The sequence below is a fragment of the Peromyscus eremicus genome, chromosome 20, assembly GCF_949786415.1.
Source record: "Peromyscus eremicus chromosome 20, PerEre_H2_v1, whole genome shotgun sequence".
NCBI classification, from domain to species: domain Eukaryota; kingdom Metazoa; phylum Chordata; class Mammalia; order Rodentia; family Cricetidae; genus Peromyscus; species Peromyscus eremicus.
In genome coordinates, this window is record NC_081436.1 from 5,769,370 (window position 1) to 5,791,590 (window position 22,221).

Consider the following 22,221-nt stretch of genomic DNA (forward strand, 5'->3'; position numbering starts at 1 on the left):
CTAAGAGGATAGTGGCCCATGGCCAGCTTCCACCCCACCCCCACCCCCGCCTGTCACAGTGAGCTATTCTTCCAAAAGCTAGGCAGAAAATAGCTCACTCAAGAGAATTATTTTTGTCTCTGTTAAACTTCAATCCAGGGCTCCTGAAGAACCGGCTACGGAGAGGTTTTTCAGGTCAGGAGGAGTTCTGGAACACAAGGGGAAGTGGTGGGTGGAGGGGCCATCACCTCTACTCCCAGGGGCAGGAAGGGCCATGGCCACTGGCTGCTCAGCTGGCTGCAGCTCCAGCCGACACCGTGAAGCCAGCATGGGTAGGAAGACAGGAATGAGTGAGCGCCGTTGACCATGTCCCCAGCTCTGCAAAGCCTGGTGGATCCACGGAACGGCAGGCGTGGGGAGGGCCCTAAGCACAGGAGCCTTTCCCTGAAAGCCTTCCACGGAACGGCAGGCGTGGGGAGGGCCCTAAGCACGGGAGCCTTTCCCTGAAAGCCTTCCACGGAACGGCAGGCGTGGGGAGGGCCCTAACCACGGGAGCCTTTCCCTGAAAGCCTTCCACGGAACGGCAGGCGTGGGGAGGGCCCTAACCACGGGAGCCTTTCCCTGAAAGCCTTCCACGGAACGGCAGGCGTGGGGAGGGCCCTAAGCACGGGAGCCTTTCCCTGAAAGCCTTCCACGGAACGGCAGGCGTGGGGAGGGCCCTAAGCACGGGAGCCTTTCCCTGAAAGCCTTCCACGGAACGGCAGGCGTGGGGAGGGCCCTAAGCACAGGAGCCTTTCCCTGAAAGCCTTCCACGGAGCCAGGCTCCGAGCTGCCCCTTCACATCCCTTCTCCAGGGTATCTGCTTTTCCTGGCAGCTGGAAGACAAGTTGGAAGACAAGCCACCCTCTGCTTAGGTCCCTGCTTGTAGGCAGCAGGTCGCTGATCAGGAGAGAGAGAAGCCGTTCCTCTAGAGCCCCACGGATTAACTCCTCCGCTGTCCTGAGGCAGCATTTATTAAAAGCTATGCCGTGAGTTAAAACTTCTCCATCTCTCTCTGCCAGGGGTAACAAAGGAAAACAAAGAAGAGGATGAGCGCCACTGGGCAGGAGCTGGGCAATGTGGGCAATGGCTTGGAAAGGCTGACTGTTCCTTCCCCCCTGTGGCCCCCGGGGAAGAACCCTCCAATAGCACTTGGCCTGATACGTTGAATTCGAGCATTGTTGTCCATTAGAGCGTCAAGGGTAAGGCGAGGCTTGTGTGTGGGTACCAGTGAGTTTGGACATATGATCTCAATATGGGTTGACTGACGCCTCCACAAAGACAGAGCCACCACCCCGTCCACGGTGTAAGTTGTTTGTGAGCACTGTATGTTTTTGTACCCAGCCCCCTCCTTAAAGTGACTCCTGGTAACCAAGAAGTGACTTGTTGGCCAGGAGGGCCAGGGTAGGCTGAGTGGCGTGGCAAAGGCAGATTTGGAGAGCTGGACACCGGGTGGTATCTGCTCTTCCTGTGCCCAGCAACCATATCTTGCCCACCCTAGAGAACTTGATGAGTGGAAGAAGGGTTGGTGATGTGAGAGCTGCCTTCCACCCACCCTGGTTAAAACTTTCGTTCTGCCGGGCGGTGGTGGCGCACGCCTTTAATCCCAGCACTCGGGAGGCAGAGCCAGGTGGATCTCTGTGAGTTCGAGGCCAGCCTGGGCTACCAAGTGAGTTCCAGGAAAGGCGCAAAGCTACACAGAGAAACCCTGTCTCGGAAAAAAAAAAAAAAAAACAAAAAACAAAAAAAAAAAAAAAAAACAACTTTCGTTTTTTCCATCCTCTCCCATGATAGTTTGGGGTTGTTTTGTTTTGGCGTGTGTGTGTGTGTGTGTGTGTGTGTGTGTGTGTGTGTGTGTGTGTGTGTTGGCCTCCTGAGCTAGGCTCTCTCCTCTGCCTCATCCTTGTACCTCAGTGACTAATGGCTCTATGAGAATTCCCCTATGACTCGGGGTCTATACCACATCCCACGGGGATGAGGCCAGGGGCTCCCCACCACGTTTTTGTCCTCTCTTGTGCCGCTTACCCACATCATAGCATGTGACACACTGAATCAAGGGGTCCCGATTGTCATCCATCCCCTGTGGACTGTAAGCTTCAAGAAGGCCAGAGCTACGTCTTGCTCACCATAGGCCTCCCAAATTCTAGTTCCAGCTTTGCTTGGAGTCGGTGTTTAGGGCTAGGCAGAGGTCACCATCAAAGATCAGGTAGCAGCGGGGGAAAAAGCTCAGTGGTAGAAGGCTTGCCTGGCATGCTCAAGGCTGTAGATTCAGTGCACCCATTAGGTAGAAGCCAGCATCAATGTCCACCACTATGAGACCAAGAAAAAATGCTATTGCTCCCCTCTCCTCTAGTGGGTCCCCAGAGGGATCTACACAGATCTACACAGACGGATGACAAAAGCCTGAGAAAATCAAAGATATGGGCAAGTTTTCTAGGGAGATACCATTCTAATCAAAAGCTGGGAAGCAGCTGGTGTTGCTTGGAGTGACTGTTGGTGTCCTCTAAGGCTGAGGTCCTCCCGCTTGGCCTAGGCCTAGAGAAGCTTTATGAACACATGGAGACATCTCTCCTTGCTAAGGACCCAGAAGATACAGGGAACATCTTGTGGTAAATTGGTTCCTCATGGAATGGACCTTGCCAAGCCTGCTTATCTCAGAGAAGCCCAGGGTCCTTCACTGATTCCAGTGCAGGCCTCAGAACCTATCCCACCCAGAATGAATGGAAAAGCCAGTGAAGGTCCCACCACAGCCTGGATCAGGTCCTCTTACAGGACCTTCCAGGAGCTGAGGCAGCCAGGGTTGTGGGATGCTACATCTCTCCCTGCCACCTCCCAGCTCCAGCCCCGACACCTGCCCTCTCCTCTGTTCCTATGGTGGGCAGGAGTAGCGTGAAGGCCGCCTGTGTCCTGATAACAGACAGGGACAACTGGGGAATTGCCATGATTTCAGTCCCTCTATGAGGACAGAGGCATGAAAGGGGACAGGTGCTAGATGATGGGTCAAGGGTTGGTAATTAGTGACAACTGGGAAGCCACAGGCTTTATCTTCCTTATGGAGGGAGTCTAGACATATAGGCCGGTTTCTCTGCTTACTTGGAGAAAGAGTAAAATGGTCCATTTTCCTCCACTCCAAGCAGCCAGTGTTTTGCCAGCCATGGTGAATGGACAGACTGGGTAGCCATGTTTGCGGCCCTGCAAATGTGTGACGTCATGAGCAGTACCTGGGATGGAGAGTTTAGGATGGAGCACAGGCTTCCTGCCCTGCCCAGTCTAGAACCTGCAGCTTTTCTCACCCTTCTGGCTGATCTAATACACACAGTTCTGTGGTGATGGCTTCTCGGGGGGGTCTCTTTTGCTCATCACAACAACCCAACATTCAAGTAGTGCTATGTCACTATTTGTGGATGAGGACCAGGGAAGGACACTGAGGGACAGTGATTGGGTAGTCATCCAGCTGGACTTAGAGGCTGGACGCAAACAAGACATCTAATGCCAAGGACCACCAATGTCTTAGAGCTCACGGGGCCTGGAGTGTTGACCTGTCACCTGATGCAGGTAGAAGCTGAGTGACTAAGAGAGGACATTGGTCTCAGGAGGAAAAGAAGAAAAAGAAACCTGACCAGGGTCAGCTAGGGCAGGGAGAGGTGGCCTCAGAGCATTCTTTCTGAACTCAAGTGAACCAGCCTCCAGGACTTCTGAAAGTATCCCAGCATTAGATGATTCAACCCAGACAGGGGTGTGGAGGGCACCCAAGGCTGGGCTTGGAGATGCCTTACAGGAAGAGACAGATCATGTCTACTGGGACTTTTCAAACAGCAAAGCTTAGGGCTGGAGCGATGGCTTAGGCACTGACTGTCCTTCCAGAGGACCCGGGTTCAATTCCCAGCACCCACATGGTAGCTCATAACTGTCTGTAACTCCAGTAACAGGATAGCTGACATCCTTACACATACATGCAGGCAAAACACCAATACACATTAAATAAAAGTTTAAAAAAAGTAAATTAAAATAAAAAAATAAAAAATTCTACTAAAAGAAAAAAAGCAAAGCTCTATTTAGCTATCAGCTATATCAGCAATATCAGGGTTGGATCCTCACAGAAGTCTGAATTTCCCTGTATTCTTGGGGTTGTCCCAATTTTTATGTCTTGGTCTCCAAGTCACTAGGCCAAAAATCCCCTTTGTCCTGCCAACTTTTATGTATACCTGATACCCCTGAGCAATGCCCCATCCTAATATCCTAGGAAGGCCCAGCTAGAGTAGCAAAAGATCAGGCCAGGTGTACCCCACGTCCATCTAAATGCCTTCTAGCTATATTGACTCCCATAGCTCATTGGCTATGAAGGCTGAATCCAGGAGCTGGATATGTAGGACAGGAGTAAGCCTCATCCATCCTTCTGTTTCTCACTTATTTGCTGTACAAGAGAGATTGATTTTAAATGGTTGCAACATTCTATCAGGGCTTTTGCAGGGGCCTTCCCACACCTGCCTTCAAAGAACGAACCCGTCCCACGGCTCATTTCTCCCCACCCCACAGTCTCTTTGGGAGCTGCTCAGGCTGGCAAGTAGATTTCTTAGGACTCGGCCAGGGTGGTGGGGAGGAAGCGCGCTTTCTTGTGATGTAGCCTCAGATAACTCACTTTCCTTCTGAGAGCCTCGGTTTCCCCAGCTGTCGAACCCGAGAGATTGGCTTTACATCTTACGACAGGGCTGGCTCCCCCTGTGTGCTCCGCCAGCCGCCATGGCTGCCCACGCTTTCCAGCAATGATGAGGCCTCCCTCCTGTTACCTGGAGAGCAGTAATCAGCCCAGAAATCTTGTTGACAAAGCTGAGGGCAGACTTTCCACTGGAAAAAAAGCAGCTTGCAGGAATAATTGTTGCTGATAAGAAATGGAAATCCATTTGAGCAAGCCCTGTGTCTCCTTCCCCATTGCTTAGGGGCTTCTAACTCTGAATTTTGCCTGGCTCTAAGACACTGTTTCTACACTCAAAGGTGACAGAACCATCAACGAAGAGATTCTTGGAAAATGGGAATTTGTAGCTCAGTTTCTTTTTTTTTTTTTTTTTTTTGGTTTTTCGAGACAGGGTTTCTCTGTGTAGCTTTGCGCCTTTCCTGGGACTCACTTGGTAGTCAAGGCTGGCCTCAAACTCACAGAGATCCGCCTGGCTCTGCCTCCCGAGTGCTGGGATTAAAGGCGTGCGCCACCACCGCCCGGCGTAGCTCAGTTTCTATGGCGTGACTCTCTACTCCCTGATGCTATAGAGTACCAGTCCATGACTTTTACAGGTTCTCAGAGATGTGTATTCCCCAAATGGCTGATTAAGAACCACCTCAAAGGGTAAACTCCTTCCTGTCAACTGCCGGGGCCACCAGCCACTGAATTTACTGTTATTCAGTTAGTGGTTAGATATGTTTGGTAAGCATAATAAATGTGCGTGGTGCTGTAGTGCTGAGGACAGAGACAGTCCTGGTCGGAGCACAGACAGCCACACGCAGCCCTCTCCACCCTTGGAAGGCCGTGGAGGCAGACACAGCCTGTGCTTCCTCTCTTCCCTCCTGCCCTGTACAAATCATGAGCATACCTGGGGTCAATTAAAAATTAAATGCATCTCTATTTTCCTCTCGTCTACCCGGCTACCCCATTCACATCATAACACTGTAGATCTTTTTATTTTATGACAATTTGCTAACTGGTGGCAGAAAGGTCTCTCTCATTTGCACAATGATCCCTCCCATGTGGCAGCCCCTTCAAACCCTCCTCCCCAAAGACCCTGAGAGAATGGCTTCCTGGGCTCATCTGAAAAGAGCTGGGCCAGCACAGCAATTGGAAGCCACGCAGCTTCTTTCCATACTGAACTTTCTAAGCAGGGATTCGTTCAAAGAGAGTGGATTGCCAGGAGCGATGGTTCTCTATCAGGGAAACTGATCAGAATATTCTAGAAGGGAACTAAGGCGGTTGGGTCAGGTCGTGATAGGTCACCTTTCAACGCCGAGATGTGGAGGGTGGACAGTGAGGTAAGGGGTCGTTTAGATGCGGTCTGCTTGTACAGTACATCTTGTCCCCTCCCTCCTTTTCACTCTGCACACCACCCCCCTCCTGACCCAGTGTCTTCTGGGAGATAATGCTGCAATTGCTCTGGACAGAGAAAGTGGGTATAGAGTGGGCATGGTGCCGGTGGAAGGAAGGAAGCGGGTCACCGTGGCTGGCCCTGATATCACTGTGCCTAACTGACCTGCTAAAGTGAAGAAAGGGCGAGTGGAAACTTAGAAGGGTCATACAGAGCTCATCCTGGGCACAGGAACACGGTAAACTTCAAAAAAAGAAAAAAGAAGTGGTCGTATGCACACAAGTCCACGGGCAGAGTCTTTGGCAGTTACATAGGCCTGCTTACCCCAGAGGAGCCCAGTGAGAGGTTCTCTCTGTGGGTGTGGGTGTTAGGAAGAACTCTCTGCTCTGAGGGGAATGACTTGGTTTCCCATTTTCTTCTAGAAGGAGCGGGAGCTTTGAGCCAGTGTTAACCATTAAAAAGCCAAGTTTTGGTCACTGTGGTTCCCAAGCTGACTGATGGCCCCTCTCCTGAGCACCATTCTCCATTTGAGGGTGCATCAAGGTCGTAGTTCACAGAGCATTAGCATCAGAAGATGAACGTATCACCTCAGGCATGTACGTTGGGGCTTATCTGAGGGAGCAGGGGTCAATTTCAGTGACAGCCTCATCATGATGGGACTTTCTCAGAGCTGGAGAAGACCTCAGTGGCCAGCCTCTTTCCAGCTCCAGATCATCCATCCCCACACTCACAGCTCAGTCACCCTCAGGACCCCAAAGAGGATCGTGTGTGTGTGTGTGTGTGTGTGTGTGTGTGTGTGTGTGTGTGTATGTGCTGGACTTAATCCGAGGATCGTGTGTGTGTGTGTGTGTGTGTGTGTGTGTGTGTGTGTGTGTGCTGGACTTGATCCGAGCTCAGGCTCTTTGCTGACGGAAGATGGCACCTGTGGTTTGAACTGGGCAAGTGAGGGTGAAGAGGAGGCAATGGTTGTGACATGGGTGCCGGGCAGGAACTGTGTGATCTCATTTCTTGCTCAGATAAGGTCAGGGCTAGGTCAGGGTCAGGAGTAGGTTGCTCTGGGGACAGCCCCAGCAAAAGCAGTAGGATGTTGTCTGTGCTCAGAACACGATGGCTGGTGGGTGTGTGGAGACGTGAAGTGTTTTTTTCCACTGGTCCCCATTTTAAGCCCGTGTCTTTGACCCACTTTCCTATCACCTTGCACTTGGACCCAGAAGCTGACGCTAGCATAATTTCTCCTGAATGGACGGACCATCCAGTGGCTGAATGGATGACAGAGGTCTGTGTGCTGGTGAGAATTTCCCGGCTGAGGGGGCTGGTATCCGCATCAGTCTTCCGTTATGACCCTGGGGTTTTTTTGTTTTGTTTTGTTTTGTTTTTTTGTCTGCATCGTCTCCTGCCTTAAAGACATGAGGGTTATCCAGGGCTTACCGTTGGGGAAATGACTGAAAGATTTTCCCACAGGGAATGTGGCCGGGTGAGTGGAGATGCAGCTGAGCTCCACACACCATCAGCTTCCCTCGGCTCCCATCCCTGAGACAGGGATCAGGACAGTGACTGACTAATAAGGGTGCGGTGAGACTTGAGTGAGTGAGTTCTGTGACATCCTGGAGCAGAGCCCAGGACAGAGCACTAGGTGTCTGCTCTGAGGATGTCACTGGGAATGGGAGGAGTCTGCAGAAGGCACCGTGGGCACTGGAGGCAGCTTGCCCTCATCTGCCCTTGCTTGGTACCGCCCACTGCCTGGCAAGTCACTCAAGATGCTCTGAACTTTGGTTTTGGTATCTGTAGAATGGGTGTGCTCCCTGCCGCGTGGACCACTGTAAGGATTATGTGAAATAAAGCATGTATCGCTTAGCAGGCCTAGAGTGTGTTAGATGGTGTCCAGACTCTTTTTTTTTTTTTTTTTTTTTTTTTTTTTTAAGGTCAAGGGTGATGGTCTACCTGGATGACCTCTGACCTCTGAATGTCTTAGGGGTTGAAGACAGGAAAGCCACGGTCCCTTCTTATCCATTGTCCTCATCCCAGCCTTCCTAAGAAGCAGGAAGGAAGCCTAGCAAGTCCGTATACTGTTGGGCAGTGTGGTCAGCAGGGCCGTGAGCCATGGGAACAGAGGGAACACCTGTCTGGGGGCAAGTGGCCTCTCTTTCCCCAGCAGGCACACTTCCCACCACTCACAGCCCGCAGTGGGCCAGCCTTGCTGGGATCGGATTGTCTCAGCTCCACACCCGCCGCTTTTCCTGTTATTCCCAAGGACCTGGTGGTACCGAAGGGGTGGCAGAGGGCTTAGGGGCTGGCAATTGTAGGGTTGGGCCCAGGTCTTAGAGGTCCCCCGGGCTGTTTGCTTCCTGTCACAATGGAACAGAGATTTCTGAAGAGCAGCAGCAATGGGGGCCTGGACTCTGTCCACTGGGGGTTTGGCGTAGGGGCTTTTTCCAGGGTTCAAGTTCCAGTACCGTCACGTCTATGTATTTCCACACTTACCTCCTATTGGTATCAGGGAGGAAGCATGTGTATGAGCGAGTGTATGTGTGTCTGTCTTCTATCTGTCTGTCTGTTGTCTGTCTTGTGGGCAGATGTAGGAAGAGTGAAATTTTGCCAGCCCCACTTTGGTAACCAGTCATACCACTAAGACCCAGAGTTTGGACCTGGATCAGACCCACCTCAGACTTTGCATGTCTGGAAAACAGCTAAAAGTGGCCAGAAACATCCGGTTTGAAAGCTGTGCATTGCTGAATTTAACCCCCACAGCACCTTCATATCCACTCCCGCTCGCCACAGACAGGTCACAGCCGCCTGCCCGTGAGGGCACCCAGGGCCCCAGCTGCAGTCCCCTCCAGCACTGAGCCAGCCACATTCTAGGACGCCCTATGTTCCATTTCCCAGAGTATCCCCCAAATCTGGAGGGGGCTTCAGCAGAGCATCAGGTCTCCCTCGGACAGGGGAACACAAGCAAGAGGAGGCCTTGCAGGAAGAAGCTGTTTGCACCCACCCTGCTCTTCGCTGTGGCCCTCATGTCTTCCCACTGTTTCATACTGCTGCCCTTGCCTTGAGGGACAGCCATTCTGACTGTCGCCTGTTCCCTCCTCTTCATTCCTGCCAGCAGCAGCCTCATATATATATATATTTGGACCTAACTCCTCTGGCAAGTCTTGTATGGCATACTGGGCTCCTTGAAGGACTGGCTGGGAGATTGAAGATACTTTATACAAAATGTCTCCTCTTGTTCATTTCAGAGTTCTTTTGGTCAGACACACCTGCGAAACTTCCCAGGAGAGCATCCTTGGGATCTACTCACCCCCTGTTCCTTCAGGTAGGTCTGTCTCCAAGCTCCCTAGCCCTCTCCTGTGTTTGAGGGAAAAGGAGGGGTCACTGCAAAGAGGAAGGCAGAGGAAGGGTGGGAATGCTGCCCCAGCCTCTGCACCTGTGAGTCCCATTACAGCAAAATCCATGGCTGAGACTCTCTGGTGTGTGGGGTAGGGTGGGAGCTGGGGCTTCCAGTCAGTGGGCTACTCCCAGTCAGTGGGCTACTCCCAGTCAGTGGGGTACTCGCGGTCAGTGGGGTCGTGGTCAGTGGGGTACTCGCGGTCAGTGGGGTACTCGCGGTCAGTGGGGTACTCGTGGTCAGTGGGGTACTCGCGGTCAGTGAGGTACCACTGAGCTTGATCTTTCCAAGATGTGTGTCCCATCTTCTCTTTCTCCCTTCTGCCCACCTTGTTCTCTACCGGTGCCTCCTGGAACTTTTCACTTCCAAGCCCCTGAGTCCCAAGCCTCCTCTCTCCACCTGGATTCGGGTGAAGCACTGACTTTTTAGCAGTACCTAATAGCCCCAAGTAGAGCTGGGCCATCTCTCTGCTCTCCTGCGAGGACCCTGTCCACACTGTGTCTCTTGCAGCCAGATCTAGCCTTTCTGTCCAGCCTGGGGCAATGGTTCCTAGCCCCATGCCAGGACACCTCCTGATGTGAGGGCTGTGTCTCACAGGACACCTCCTGACGTGAAGGCAGTGTTTCACAGTGCACTGTGCCGTGCTGTGGCTCCGCGGCTCCACCTGGCTTCCACCACAGCCTCTTCAGTGAGGTCATGTGATGTGGGACTCACTTTGCTGGACTGAACTGACTAGTATCCCCATCTCCCATTGGAATTCTCTTTTCGCACCAAACCCACAAGGTGTTGGGAGCCTGACTGACCCCAGCTCTGTAACAACATGATGATGAACTGGAGCAGCAGCAGCGTCTCTGATGACCTAGGGTGAAGCCAGTAACATCCTAAACAGTTTCTCCTAATACCCTGTCGTGATCTTGGGCCCTGGGATCCTTGCCTACATCGTGGATGTCTGCTATGTTCTAGAAATTTGGAGGAGTCACCTTGGACTCAGGATTGTCCCACAGGCGTGTCCAGCCTTTTGACATGGCAACAGGACACTACCTGCCACAAAGCTCATGCTTGAGAGCCACACAATTAAGTTAAAAAGCAAAAGCAAACCAAAAAAAAAAAAATCACACACACACACACACACACAAACACACACACACACACACACACACACACACACACACACACACGTGTGTATGTGCACGCCTTATAATGTTTTAAGTAAGTTTACAATTTTGTGTTAAGCTACATTTATAGCTATCATTGGCCATATATAGTGCGTGGGCAACAGGGTGAACCCATCTGCACAGAGATGATGTTAACAGACATAAGGCACTTTTCCCTTTATTTTTAATTGTTTTGAGATTAATAAATATTTCAGGGGCTGTTGGGATGGCTCAGCACGTAAAGACGCTAGCTGCCGAGCCTGAATCTGATGCAGTCTCTGGGACCCACATGATGGAAAGAGAAGACAAGCCCTCAAGTTGTCCTTTGACCTCCACAAGTATATCACAGCATGTGTGCACCGTACACAACCTCCCCACAGAGCCACACAAAATAAATAAGTAAATGTAATTTTAAAAATGTAAAAAGAGGGTCAGGAGGTAGTGACACACGCCTTTAATCCCAGCACTGGGGAGGCAGAGGCAGACAGATCTCTGTGAGTTTGAGGCCAGCCTGGTCTATAGAGTGAGTTCCAGGACAGCCAAGTCTACCCAGAGAAACCCTGTCTCAAAACCGGCACCCCCAAATCTGACTAATGAGCTTTGAGATTCCGCGTGCCCAGACCCACGTCTCTCACCTGCTGTATCCGAGTCTGAGGTGGAAGCAGGTGCACACCACATCATTGCTGTCTCTCTGCTGTCTTCCTCCTGACCCAGGTGACCCACGTGCCTTGGGTCTAAGAGGCCACTCAGGCATGCAGTGGCTCTGAGAGGGTTCACAAGAACTAGGAGATCGAGTCCAAGAACACTTTAGGGAGACCCGAGGTGTCCTGGAGTCAACTCCGAGCCAGACAACAGTTAGAGGCAGCAGGCGAAGCCCATGGCCAAATTGACCTAATGGAAGAGAAAGGTCAGCCGTTTCTTGAGGAGGGCGAACCAGCACCACCACACTTGGTTCCCCGTCTCTCCCTTTTCCTCAAGTGGGAAATCCATGTCTAGATGATAATGCCTACTTATAAAAAAAACCCATCTCGGAAAACAAAATCAGCTAATTGACGATGACTCACACTACTCGGAAGGACATCCAAAAGCACACAAAGTGCATCAGAAACAAAAATAGAAATGGTACCACTAAGGACATGGGACCCTGAGCTGCCTTGCAGCAAGGACCGGGCTCTAGAATAGCAAGACCTTGGGTTTACACACCATTGCGGTCCCCGTTTTCTTCTTGGACAGTGGCACTGACCTGTGCACAGCATCTGGGCTGGAGCCTGTGCTGGCGGGGGCAGGGTGCACACATTTGTTGAGCTCACAACCAAACTCACATCTCTTCTGATGAGGAAGTGGGGTACAGAGAGGCCCACTGCCTCCTGAAAAGGAGCTAGAAGGTATAAGATTTGAATGCAGTGTGATCCTGAGCCTTGCTCTCGTTATCTTGGCGAAGACAGCCGTGCGGCCAGGGCTCCAAGGAACTTCCTCTCTGTTCTGTCTCCAGGAAGGGCTCTCACAGGCTGGTGGCTCTGCTTAGGGTGTCAGCCCCATCTGGCACTGACTCTCACCCTGGCTGTGGCCTGCCTGCTGTTCCTACAGGGATGGAGGCGATGGCCGCCAGCACTTCCCTGCCTGACCCTGGTGACTTTGACCGGAATGTGCCTCGGATCTGTGGAGTATGTGGAGACCGAGCCACGGGCTTCCACTTCAATGCTATGACCTGTGAAGGCTGCAAAGGTTTCTTCAGGTGAGTCCCCTCTCCAGAGGGAAGGGAAAGACAGAAGCAAGCCTTTCCCTCAAGAGGACCCCTGTGCTTCTGTGGAATGCGGTGGCTCTCTCAATTAGTACAAGCAGCAGAGGCTTGGTGAGGGTCTTTTTTCTCCTCAGTATCCTCTCAGCTCCACCTGTGTCCTCTGACCCCTCAGAAATCGCTTTCCTGAGGTGGATTTTTCTTTTCACCAGCCCTTGACTTGCTGCACTGAGCCGCATGTCTGCCCTTCAGAGTGAACCCCTTTCTTGCTGAGGATTGCAGCTTCCTCATTTAAAAACCAGGCACGTCTTTGGGGAAGCCCCAGACTTTGGCCTTTCTGCCTGCCTCTTCCTCCAATCTAAACCCTTGCATGGAACAAAAGAGATCCCACCCCTCCATGGGTTACCGAACCTGATCTATGCTAGGCTCTTCACCCACGGCCTGCTTACCTAGGTGAACCAGCGGCGGCCTGCCCTGTCAGTCACTGTCAGGGGTTTGCGCTCATCCTGTTGGGTCAGTCAGGGCAGTGTTTCCTCCAGCACTCTTCCTGTGTGAGCCTAAGATTGTAGGCACACACAGCTTGGGGACAATACTGACAGGGTCCAAGGATGACCTTACCCAAAGCCAGAGTTAGAGGATTAGAAAGGGAAAGATGTGGGGGGGAAAGGATTTGGGGAGCAGGAAGTTTGAAAAATTAGCATTTGACATGTCTTGGAAAGAGAATAGCCGGGAAGTAACTCTTTGGAAAGGAACTAGTGGCTGCAGGTGGGTAGATGGAAGAACAGGGCGTTGTGAGGAAAGGAAAGAACGAATCGAGGTCAGAGCTGGACGACAAGGTTGGCCTGGCAGTCCCAAGTGGTACGAAGTGGCAAGCTTACCTGGCCCAGGGAGTAAGTGAACCTATGCTGGTCCCTGGTGTGGGACATTCCTCCATCCCAGAGGCTTCTGGCTCACCTACCCTTTAGTCAGGAGCCACAGGCAAGTGTTTCATGGCCTGGAGCAATTTTGATCTCTGGGCACTAAGGTTTCTGTTGGTGCTAAGTGCCTATTTGGCCTGGCGCAGGCTGCCCTCTTGGCTTACTAGAAGACTGCTCCCTAATGAACCCGACCAACAGTGTCACTGGCTGTAGTCTTATAGTCCCATCTGCCAGTCCCCATGGCTACACGAAGCCCACACTGCTGGAGAATGGGCCTTTGGGATCTCAAACCCTTTGTGCCAGGTGCCACCTGGACTCTTCTGCCAGGGCAGCTGGGGCAGTCACCTACAGAGAGATAAAGAAGAGTCTTGGTGCACAATGAGACCAGCCCTGCCATAAGGCTGGTCAGAAGGACATGGACTAAAGTATTGTCCATGCCATGGACTTAATACCCAACCTCACTTAATCATTCTGAGCATCCCTGTGTTTCAGGTAACCAACTGTTCACATGTGCTAAGTGTTAACCTGAGATTTAATCAGATGATATATCAGAAAAGAGCTTTGGAAAGTATAGAGTAGACCAAGCTAGCCTTGAACTCACAGAGATACTCCTGCCTCTGCCTCCAGAGTGCTGGGATTAAAGGTGTTGGTTTTCCTTGGCTCACGGTGACCTGTAAGTAAACTCATACACCATACAGTTGAAACTCAGTGTGTGTGAGTCCCACATTTGAAAATGTTCCCAGCTGCTAAAATTCACCAGAATCAATCCTTGCCACACCTTGGTTGTCACTTATGGATGGTGCAGAGCTGTGCCAAGCTGAGTCATCTTGGTGCGCACGCTCTCAGAAAAAGCTGAGCAAGGACACCAAGCTGCCTTCGCTTCTGGCTCTCGCTCTAAACAAGTGTCTTTGTATTTTTGTCATCTCTGCCCCCTGCCCCCCCGTGGTGTTGAACCTTAGACTTGGAGGACATGCTAGGCAAGTGCTCTACCACTGAACTCCGTCTCCAGCCACAGTGTTCTTTTAGCAGGCTACCAACTTACTGCTATGTTCTTGTTCTTGTTGTTGTTGAGAGTTTTTATTTATTTTTTTATAGTTATTGGTTGTTTTGTTACTTAAAATGGTTCCTAAGTTTTGTACTAACATGTTGTGTACTGTTAAATTCAAGAAGCCACGGTGTGACTTATGGAGAAACCACGTGTGTGCCATAAGCTTATTCTCCTCCGTGAGCAACGCCGTTTGTTGGTGGCTCATTGCTAATAAACGAACACTGTATTTCAAACGAGAAGACTTTAGAGAGCAAACATCCATAAATCAAGGTGATGAAAAAAGTTGTAACTCAAGGCTCACAGGAACCTGACCCCATATTTCCCCCAGGAGACAGTTCAGAATTCAGGGCGCCAGTGTCCACAGTGACGTCAGAGGTAGACCATGTGTCTTGCAGTAACCAGAATTGACTGCGTCTACATCCTTTGTCCTCTCCTTGTGCTCCCAGCACCTTCCTCGATTTCTTTGACTCTTCTAGATTTCATTTGGGATTTTTTCCCCAGTTCAATCCAGTTCAGATAGTTGCTCCAGTATGCCATAGTCACATATCTATTTATACCCCAAGAGGCGGCTAGTACTGTCTCCTTGTTGGACACCACCTCCTTGGGACTACAGAGATGCGTGTGACAAAGCGGCAGCTCTTCAGGCGCTTCCTCTAGCCCATCATGGCGGCTATGAGGAAGGCTTTTGCCCTGGCCTCAGCTCACAGCTACTCCCCAAGCCCAGGGACTGGTTGTCCTCTTCGACCATTGGTGTTTGGTTTGGCTTCTGACTGCAGAGATAGTAGTTTTGATGAGCCCAGGAGGTCCAAGACTCACTGAAGTCCAAGGGTGATGATGAAGTTTGAAGGGTCATGGTTTAGTTGATCTGCAGTCAGGAGTTAGAGTCCAGCGCTGGCCAGTTCCTCCGATAGACTGCTCCATGTTCTATGTGTTTCTTGCTCCTCTGTAGTACGTGAACATCAAATATAATATTTACAGTGTAAATAAAAGATCTGCAAAGCTAAGTTTGTGGATGTCTACAGCTTCTTGACTGCATATGAACAAGCAGAGCCCTTGTAAGAAAGGGCCAGAAGGAGAAAATATATACAGCTACCTCATAGGATAGATATAAAATGGATAATCTATAGATGGAATTTCTGATCATGAATGGCTCTGTTTAAGGTCTGATGTAAAAGGAAAGGCATAAAGACAGAGAAGGATGACCCAGGGACCCTCTGATGAAGAGATCAAGGTTGATGAGGAAATTTAAGAGGGGGTGGGAGGTGGGTTGCGGGGGGAGGCTGGGAGGCAGAAGGAGGAAAGAGAGGGATCTTTCATTGGTGTGTAAAATGAATAAAAAAATTTTCTTAATTAAAAAAAAAAAGCGGGGGTCCTGGAAACTAGATTGAAAAACAGTTCATTGTTGCTTTTTTTTTTTTTTTTTTTTTTTGCCTTCCCTACCCTATCAATGTCTGTTAACTAAAACGTTGAAGGCTGGAGGGTGTAGCTCAGTGGTAGGGTGCTTGCACATCTTGTCTGAGGCCCTCGATTGAACCCTGAGACTGTAATCAAACAAACAAACAGACAGACCGACCCTGTAAAGCCAAGTGCTATCAGTTCCAAGAGAGAAAAAAACAATGTGGAGAAATGTGTTTTCATTTGCTAGCCCCAAGGTCCTCAGTGGCCTTGTTAATTATGGGTCTTCCAGAGTACAGAGGGTGAAAGGCAGGCTAGTGAGAATCCAGGAACAAGAGAAGTGTTCTGCTTTCAGGAAGATGGCTTGTCTGATATTTATAGTTCTAAGAATTTGTTGCGAAGGAAGCAGAGAAATGGGGAAATGTCCAGCTGATTCAAACACAAAGTGCTTAAATGAAGTCGAGTGAAGAGAAAAGATGGGAGGAAAGACCTCCTGGGGCCTTCTGTGGGCACAAGTAGACGGCTCGCGGGATAGTCATTGCTGATGAAGAGAACTTTGTCCAGGGCAGCTGTCCTTCTACCCGGGCTATAGGGTGTGGAAGAAAGAGTGTCAGTGTGGTTGTTGATAGACGGCCCAAGAGTCATGTGCTTAGAGAGAGGAGGCCAGAATATGGAAGGGAAGGGCAGTAGGATTGTCAGGAAAGACAGCTGCAAAGATATAAAAAGATGCCTCCATTTCCTTTTGGTTGTTGTTTTTATGTCTGTAGGAACTGGTGTTCTAATCTGAGCTATTTGCATGAATTCACTCTCAGTGTACCCTGGGACTCCTCTCTGTTCATAGGCAAAATAGAGCTGGAGGACCGAGTGGCCAGGTATTACCCCATGCTCCCAACACATCCAGCTAGGGGCCACCAATGACCCAATCTTTTTCATCCCCAAGGAGTCCTTCAGACAGCCTCTGCTTCTTCTACTCCTGGATGCTGGGCAGGCATGTATTTGCTGCTCTATTTTGAAATGAGAGGTGGTAGATTCATGATGAAGAGCTTAGAGTGTCAGAGGGCCAGAAGCTTTGGAATCCAATAGATCTTGATTATATTACATGTCATACTTATAACTAAGGGGCGGTAAGCAAGCTACTCCACTATGCCTCCTGGAATTGCTTGTAGAATAAAGATAATGTGTATTCCTCACAAGTACTAAGGGTATTGGAGATAAATGTGAAATGCTGGTGTGGTAGACTGCTGTGGGATGTCTTTCTGTATGCAGTGAATATGTGTTGCTCTGATTGGTTAATAAATAAAGCTTCATTGGCCTATGGCAGGGCAGGATGGAGCCAGGCAGGAAAAACCAAGAGAGATAGCGAAAGGAGGAAAAAGATGTCCCACCATCCAGGGAGCAGCATGTAATGGGACGCAGGTAAAGCCACGGAACACGTGGCAACATATAGATTAATAGAAATGGGCTGAGTTTAGTTATAAGAGCTAGCTAGCAAGAAAATTGAGCCATAGGCCATGGCCATACAGTTTGTTGTTGATATAAGCCTCTGTATGTTTACTTGGGTCTGAGCAGCTGCAGGACCAGGTAGGACACAGGAATAATAGCTAATGTTGCTCCCTTTTAATGTCTCGCTTTCTGAGGATAGATAACCATGTCCTCTCTGTCTTTACTATGTTGACTTGGATGTGTGTGAATATGAGTGCTCTTAACTGCTGAGCCATCTCTCCAGCCCCTGGATAGATACTTTTAAAAGTATAACTAAACGTGTTTTCTAAAAAACCAGTTTGCTGAATGTGGTAACACACACTCGTCACTGTAGCACTTGGGAGATAGAGGCAGGAAGATCAGAAGTTCAAGGCAGACCTCAGCTACAAAGCAAGTTTGAGGCTAGCCTAGGCTACCTGAGACCCTGTCTCAAAAAAAATCAACAAAACAAAAACTCAAAGAACAACAACAAAACAACCCCAAAAACAGATAGTTCAAAAGAATATATAAACAAAATCCAAGTCTCCTACTCAGTCCACTTTTTCAGCCCCATTTCTTTCTGGGAGAGATTAATACCACCAGCTCCTTCCACTCACTTCTGAATTCTTTGTACGAAAGTCTGTGTGTCCACGTGCACGTGGTCATATGTTAGTGTATGTGCATGCACATGAGTGCACATGTAAATGGATGACACCATCATTCTTCATCTTTATCTGCTAGAGCCCATTCCCCTTTCTGACTGTTCCCCCTGACTTCCCATGGTCCTATATTGTGTGGAAGTCCTGTGGCATGGTGAACCTACCCCCTATAATGAGCGACAGGTTTGGTTTTTCACACTCCTGATCTACCCATAGGATAAATCCATAGCCTAGGCATTTTGGGGTCCATGCCCTCCAGAAAGCAGCACTGTGATCTTAACCAATGTTAACCTTCCTTAGAGTTTTGTAGAGCATCTGCCGAGAACCCACTGGTATTGCTACAAATGTCCATGTCAGGTGACACCAACATGTCACCTTTGCTCCAGCTTTACTGGGCTACATTTGACAAAGGGAACTGCTCTGTATTTAAGGTATGCAATGCAATCTCTCTGTGTCTCTGTGTCTCTGTCTCTGTGTCTCTGTCTCTGTCACACACACACACACACACACACACACACACACACACACACACACCATACTGTGAGGCGATTACAGCAATCAACCTAGATAATGTGTCCCTGATCTCACACTGATCTCGCCTATCTAGGACTCCATGCGGCTCCTGTATCCTGCCCAGGCACTGAGTCTCTAAAACTCAGCCACAGGCAGAGCTCAGAGGGCATTGACACCATGCTGCTGGCAGAAGTCACCCACTTGCCGGCCTGAGGCCCTACCCCCTGGCACTTGATGTTTTCGTGAACTCCTTGTCTCTTTCATGTTTTGACGAATTGGTCTCTGGCATGAGAACTGGCCAATGTCCTCTATAACCCCTGGCTTTCTAGAAACTGACTCTATATTTAGCCTGGTTGCACCACCCCTGGTCCCCTTCCTGAACTAGGGTATAATTGCCAGCCAGCCAGAGAATGACAGGGTTCAGACTCAGAAGCAGCAGAGAGACGCACTGGGCTCCCATGGAATGGGAAGGCTCTTGTTTCTCAAAACCAGACTAGCTCGTAGGCAATTAGCTTTGAAAGGAAGGCAGGGTAGGGTTTGGGTCTTTAGGACAAAGCATGGGGCCAGGGCCAGCCAGTCTGGCTGCACTGACTCCTTGTGGGCGGACACTAGATGACAGTGACATGTGGAAGTGCCTTTAGAAGGTAGGACAGAGAATACATTGGCCTCCAAGCCAGCAGGGCCTATGATCGTCCAGCAAACATCCATATTAAAAAACCCAGACCAAAAGGCTAGCTCTGGATCTGGTTCTGGTTCTGAGAAGGAGCCAGCCAGCGATCATCCAATGAGCTTTCCTAGAGCTCTCCTCTAGTGAAGTCAAAACGTTGTCTTCCCAGACACCATTTTTTTCCCCTGGTCCCATATTTAGAGACACCCAGGAAGAGCAGGTTACCATACTTTAAAATAACAATTATAATTTAAAAGTGTCACAAATGTACAGATCACCCCTTGCATCTAGAAAACTATGACGACACTCAGGGATTGATGCGATGTGGCCAGTTCCTTCAGCTTCCTGTCTCTGTGACCTCCCTGTTCTGGTGAACTGTCATGTGGAACTGCAAGCTGAAATAAACGCTTTCTCTCTGAAGACGCTCTTGTCACAGTGTTCTACCACAGTGACAGGAAAAGAAACTGGGACAGTCCCTCAGTCATAGGTCATAGGCAAGACCCAAGAGCCTGAGGAAGTGCAGGCAGGCAGGCCTCTGAAGGGCTCGGGATCCTCCACCTGGTGTCTGGAAGCTCCCTGCCCCACCAGAGACTGGTTGAGGCTTTGCCACTGTGAAGGACACACGTAGGAGTGTTTCTTGGTACCCATGGTGCACATGGAGGGTTTACCGCAAGGACTCCTAAGCTAGACAAGACGTCGGGTGCCAAAGGGAGCAGCCCCGCTAAGACCCGGGACAAAATGTCTAGTTGTGAACAAAAAGGAAATGAAAATTTGCTCTGAATTAGAAACATCTAGTCTTCGGGTAGGGTTTAGAGAATCGTGGGCATTTGTGGTAACAGGTGAAGCCTCAAGAACCACAGTGGGAAGGAGAGGAAGGAGGAAGGGAGGGGCACGTGGCTCATATCCTAGAATAGACCCATGTGGCAGTGATGATCTCATTCCTGGGTAAGCCCGACGGCTCCCAAATTGCTTTTGTATTTTGCTGTCCCCTAGAGAAAAACTGTCCCTGCAGTAGAGGTAGAAAGGCAAAAGCTGACAGCTTCTTGTCCCCACAAGGGTGGACACTGGCCCGCCACTCAGTGTCTTCCTGAGCATTTACAGGAGAGACGGGGTAGCCTAAATTTAGGGCTACACCACCCCTAACAGCCTGGCACTGCCTACTGCCATTACAACCCTAGCTCTGCTGTTGCCCCCGTGGATATGAAGTGTCATCGATGGAGGGTACCAGAGCCAAAGTCCAAAGCCAACCGCGGCCCTTCATCCTGGGCCCATCTGGCCTTGAGCTGTGCTCAGGGGCCAGCTGTCTGGGTCTGTGTGGTTGAGGGCTCAACTTTATTGGGCACTTTGAGTTTCTAGGGTTGAAAGCAGTCCAAGTAGCTAGAAGCTGAGCCTCAGATCCCCACGACTCTCAGATCTGAAGCCTTAGTTTCTTACTGGATAGTTCTTAACCTCAGTGACCCCCCCCTCTATTGAGTGAAGCAGTCACACCAATGGTCTTTGGAGTGGACCCGAGGGTCTGTGACTGTTTGTGGTGGCTGTGGAGCCCCACTCTGGTGTCTTTTCCCCACCCGTGGGTCAACTCAGTCTGGTTGTCTGGGGACTGTGATTATCTTAATCCCCATGTCCCGATGAACGTGAACTACTAGTCTTCGGTTGGTATACCTAGCCCAGGTCAGGGCTCAGGGTCACTGAGAGTGGCCCAAGGGAATGGAAAATGGACATCTGAGGGCCTCGTGGCCAGGTCTCCATAGTTACAGCCCCCGATGGCTGCTCTTAGGCAGGACTGAGGGGTCGGGTCAGTGACAGTGCCGAGTTGCGCTCTCTTGGCAGGCGGAGCATGAAGCGGAAGGCCCTGTTCACCTGCCCCTTCAACGGAGACTGCCGAATCACCAAGGACAACCGTCGCCACTGCCAGGCCTGCCGGCTCAAACGCTGCGTGGACATCGGCATGATGAAGGAGTGTGAGTGCCCAGGGGACAGGCGGGAGACGGGGCTAGGCTGCGGTCACTGTCACCCAGGTTTCTCCACCGAGGTACCTGCTCTGTAGCCCTAAGGATCCTGGACCAGGGCCGAGGGTGTGGGTGAAGCAATGCAGTTGAATATATCAAGGAGTTGTGCTTAAAGAGAGAACCCATATAATCCAGCAGATGCTGGGGAAGGCTCATCGGGGCCTCCTGGGCTGGAGCACGGGCACTGGGTCCTCACAGAAGCCCCTTGCTCCCTTTGCACAATGCTGTCAGCACTCACACCCAGACCCCAAACCCTGGCTCTAGGACAGAGCCCATGTCTTTGCCAAGCTGTGGACCTGCAGACACCCTGTGAAGCCCTCTGGGCTATGGGGATGTGAAAGAGGAAGAGGGGGGGAACCAGGAAGACACGTCAGGAGCAGACGAAAGTCACAGAACAGGACTCTGGATGAGAGCGTCTTTCATGAGGGAAAGGAAATGAATGCACTGCTGCTGAAAGCGAAGGCCGAGAGTCACCTTGGCGCTCCTTCTAGGGCCTTCACTGAGGCTCCTCAGTCCTGATCCCAGCTCCCAGCCAACACTGGCAGCCCTGGAAGGAGTTTCCAGACCTCGGTTGCTGCTCACACCACAGGAACATGCAGGTCTGGACATGCCATTGCTGCTGCCTCCTCGGTGCCCCACCCCACCTCCTGTGTTTATACTGGAGAGTGAGAGGCAGAGGCCCAAGGCTGCCTAGGTGTTCTCAAACATTCTTAATGGGGCCTGGTCTGTGCCTTGTGCTCAAGAGAGCACACAGAGGTGCCCTGCCTCTGTGGCACAGGATACCTCTTAGGAGAAGGTCCCTTAGTGTCCTAAGGTTTCTGCCATCCAAGAAGGGCTCTGGGTTCCATTGTTGGAGTTCAGTAAGATGAAGATCCTCTCAGACCCAGAAAGGACAAAACAGCAGGTCTGAGATCCTAAAGCAAGCTGGTGGTGATCTGGGACCACAACTCAACTCAGGTTCCTTTCTAGAACGCCCAGGAACCCCACAAGGAGCATACAAGCCCTCTAGTGCTAAATCAAACCTCCCCCCATACACACTATCACACGATAGTGCCAGCCATCCAGAAGCAGATGACCTCCTTCAAAGCGGCTTTGGAGCTCCATCTTTGGGCCCTCCATGGCATTTCCCATATCTCATCTTACCTTCATTCTGATGCTCCCAGCAGGGAGGAGCTTCACTGAGCTGAGGGAT

General features: G+C 50.6%; 1 protein-coding gene across 1 annotated transcript in view; it reads left to right on the forward strand.

The window, feature by feature from the left end:
* The first annotated feature begins 9,322 nt into the window (after positions 1-9,322).
* The window catches only part of Vdr (vitamin D receptor), a 34,981-nt gene continuing 22,082 nt past the window's right edge, over positions 9,323-22,221 (forward strand). The window contains exons 1-3 of the mRNA XM_059247451.1: positions 9,323-9,396; positions 12,210-12,357; positions 20,851-20,981. Coding sequence (XP_059103434.1) covers positions 12,212-12,357; positions 20,851-20,981 — 277 coding nt within the window. The 5' untranslated portion in view covers positions 9,323-9,396; positions 12,210-12,211. The remainder of the gene's footprint in view (positions 9,397-12,209; positions 12,358-20,850; positions 20,982-22,221) is intronic.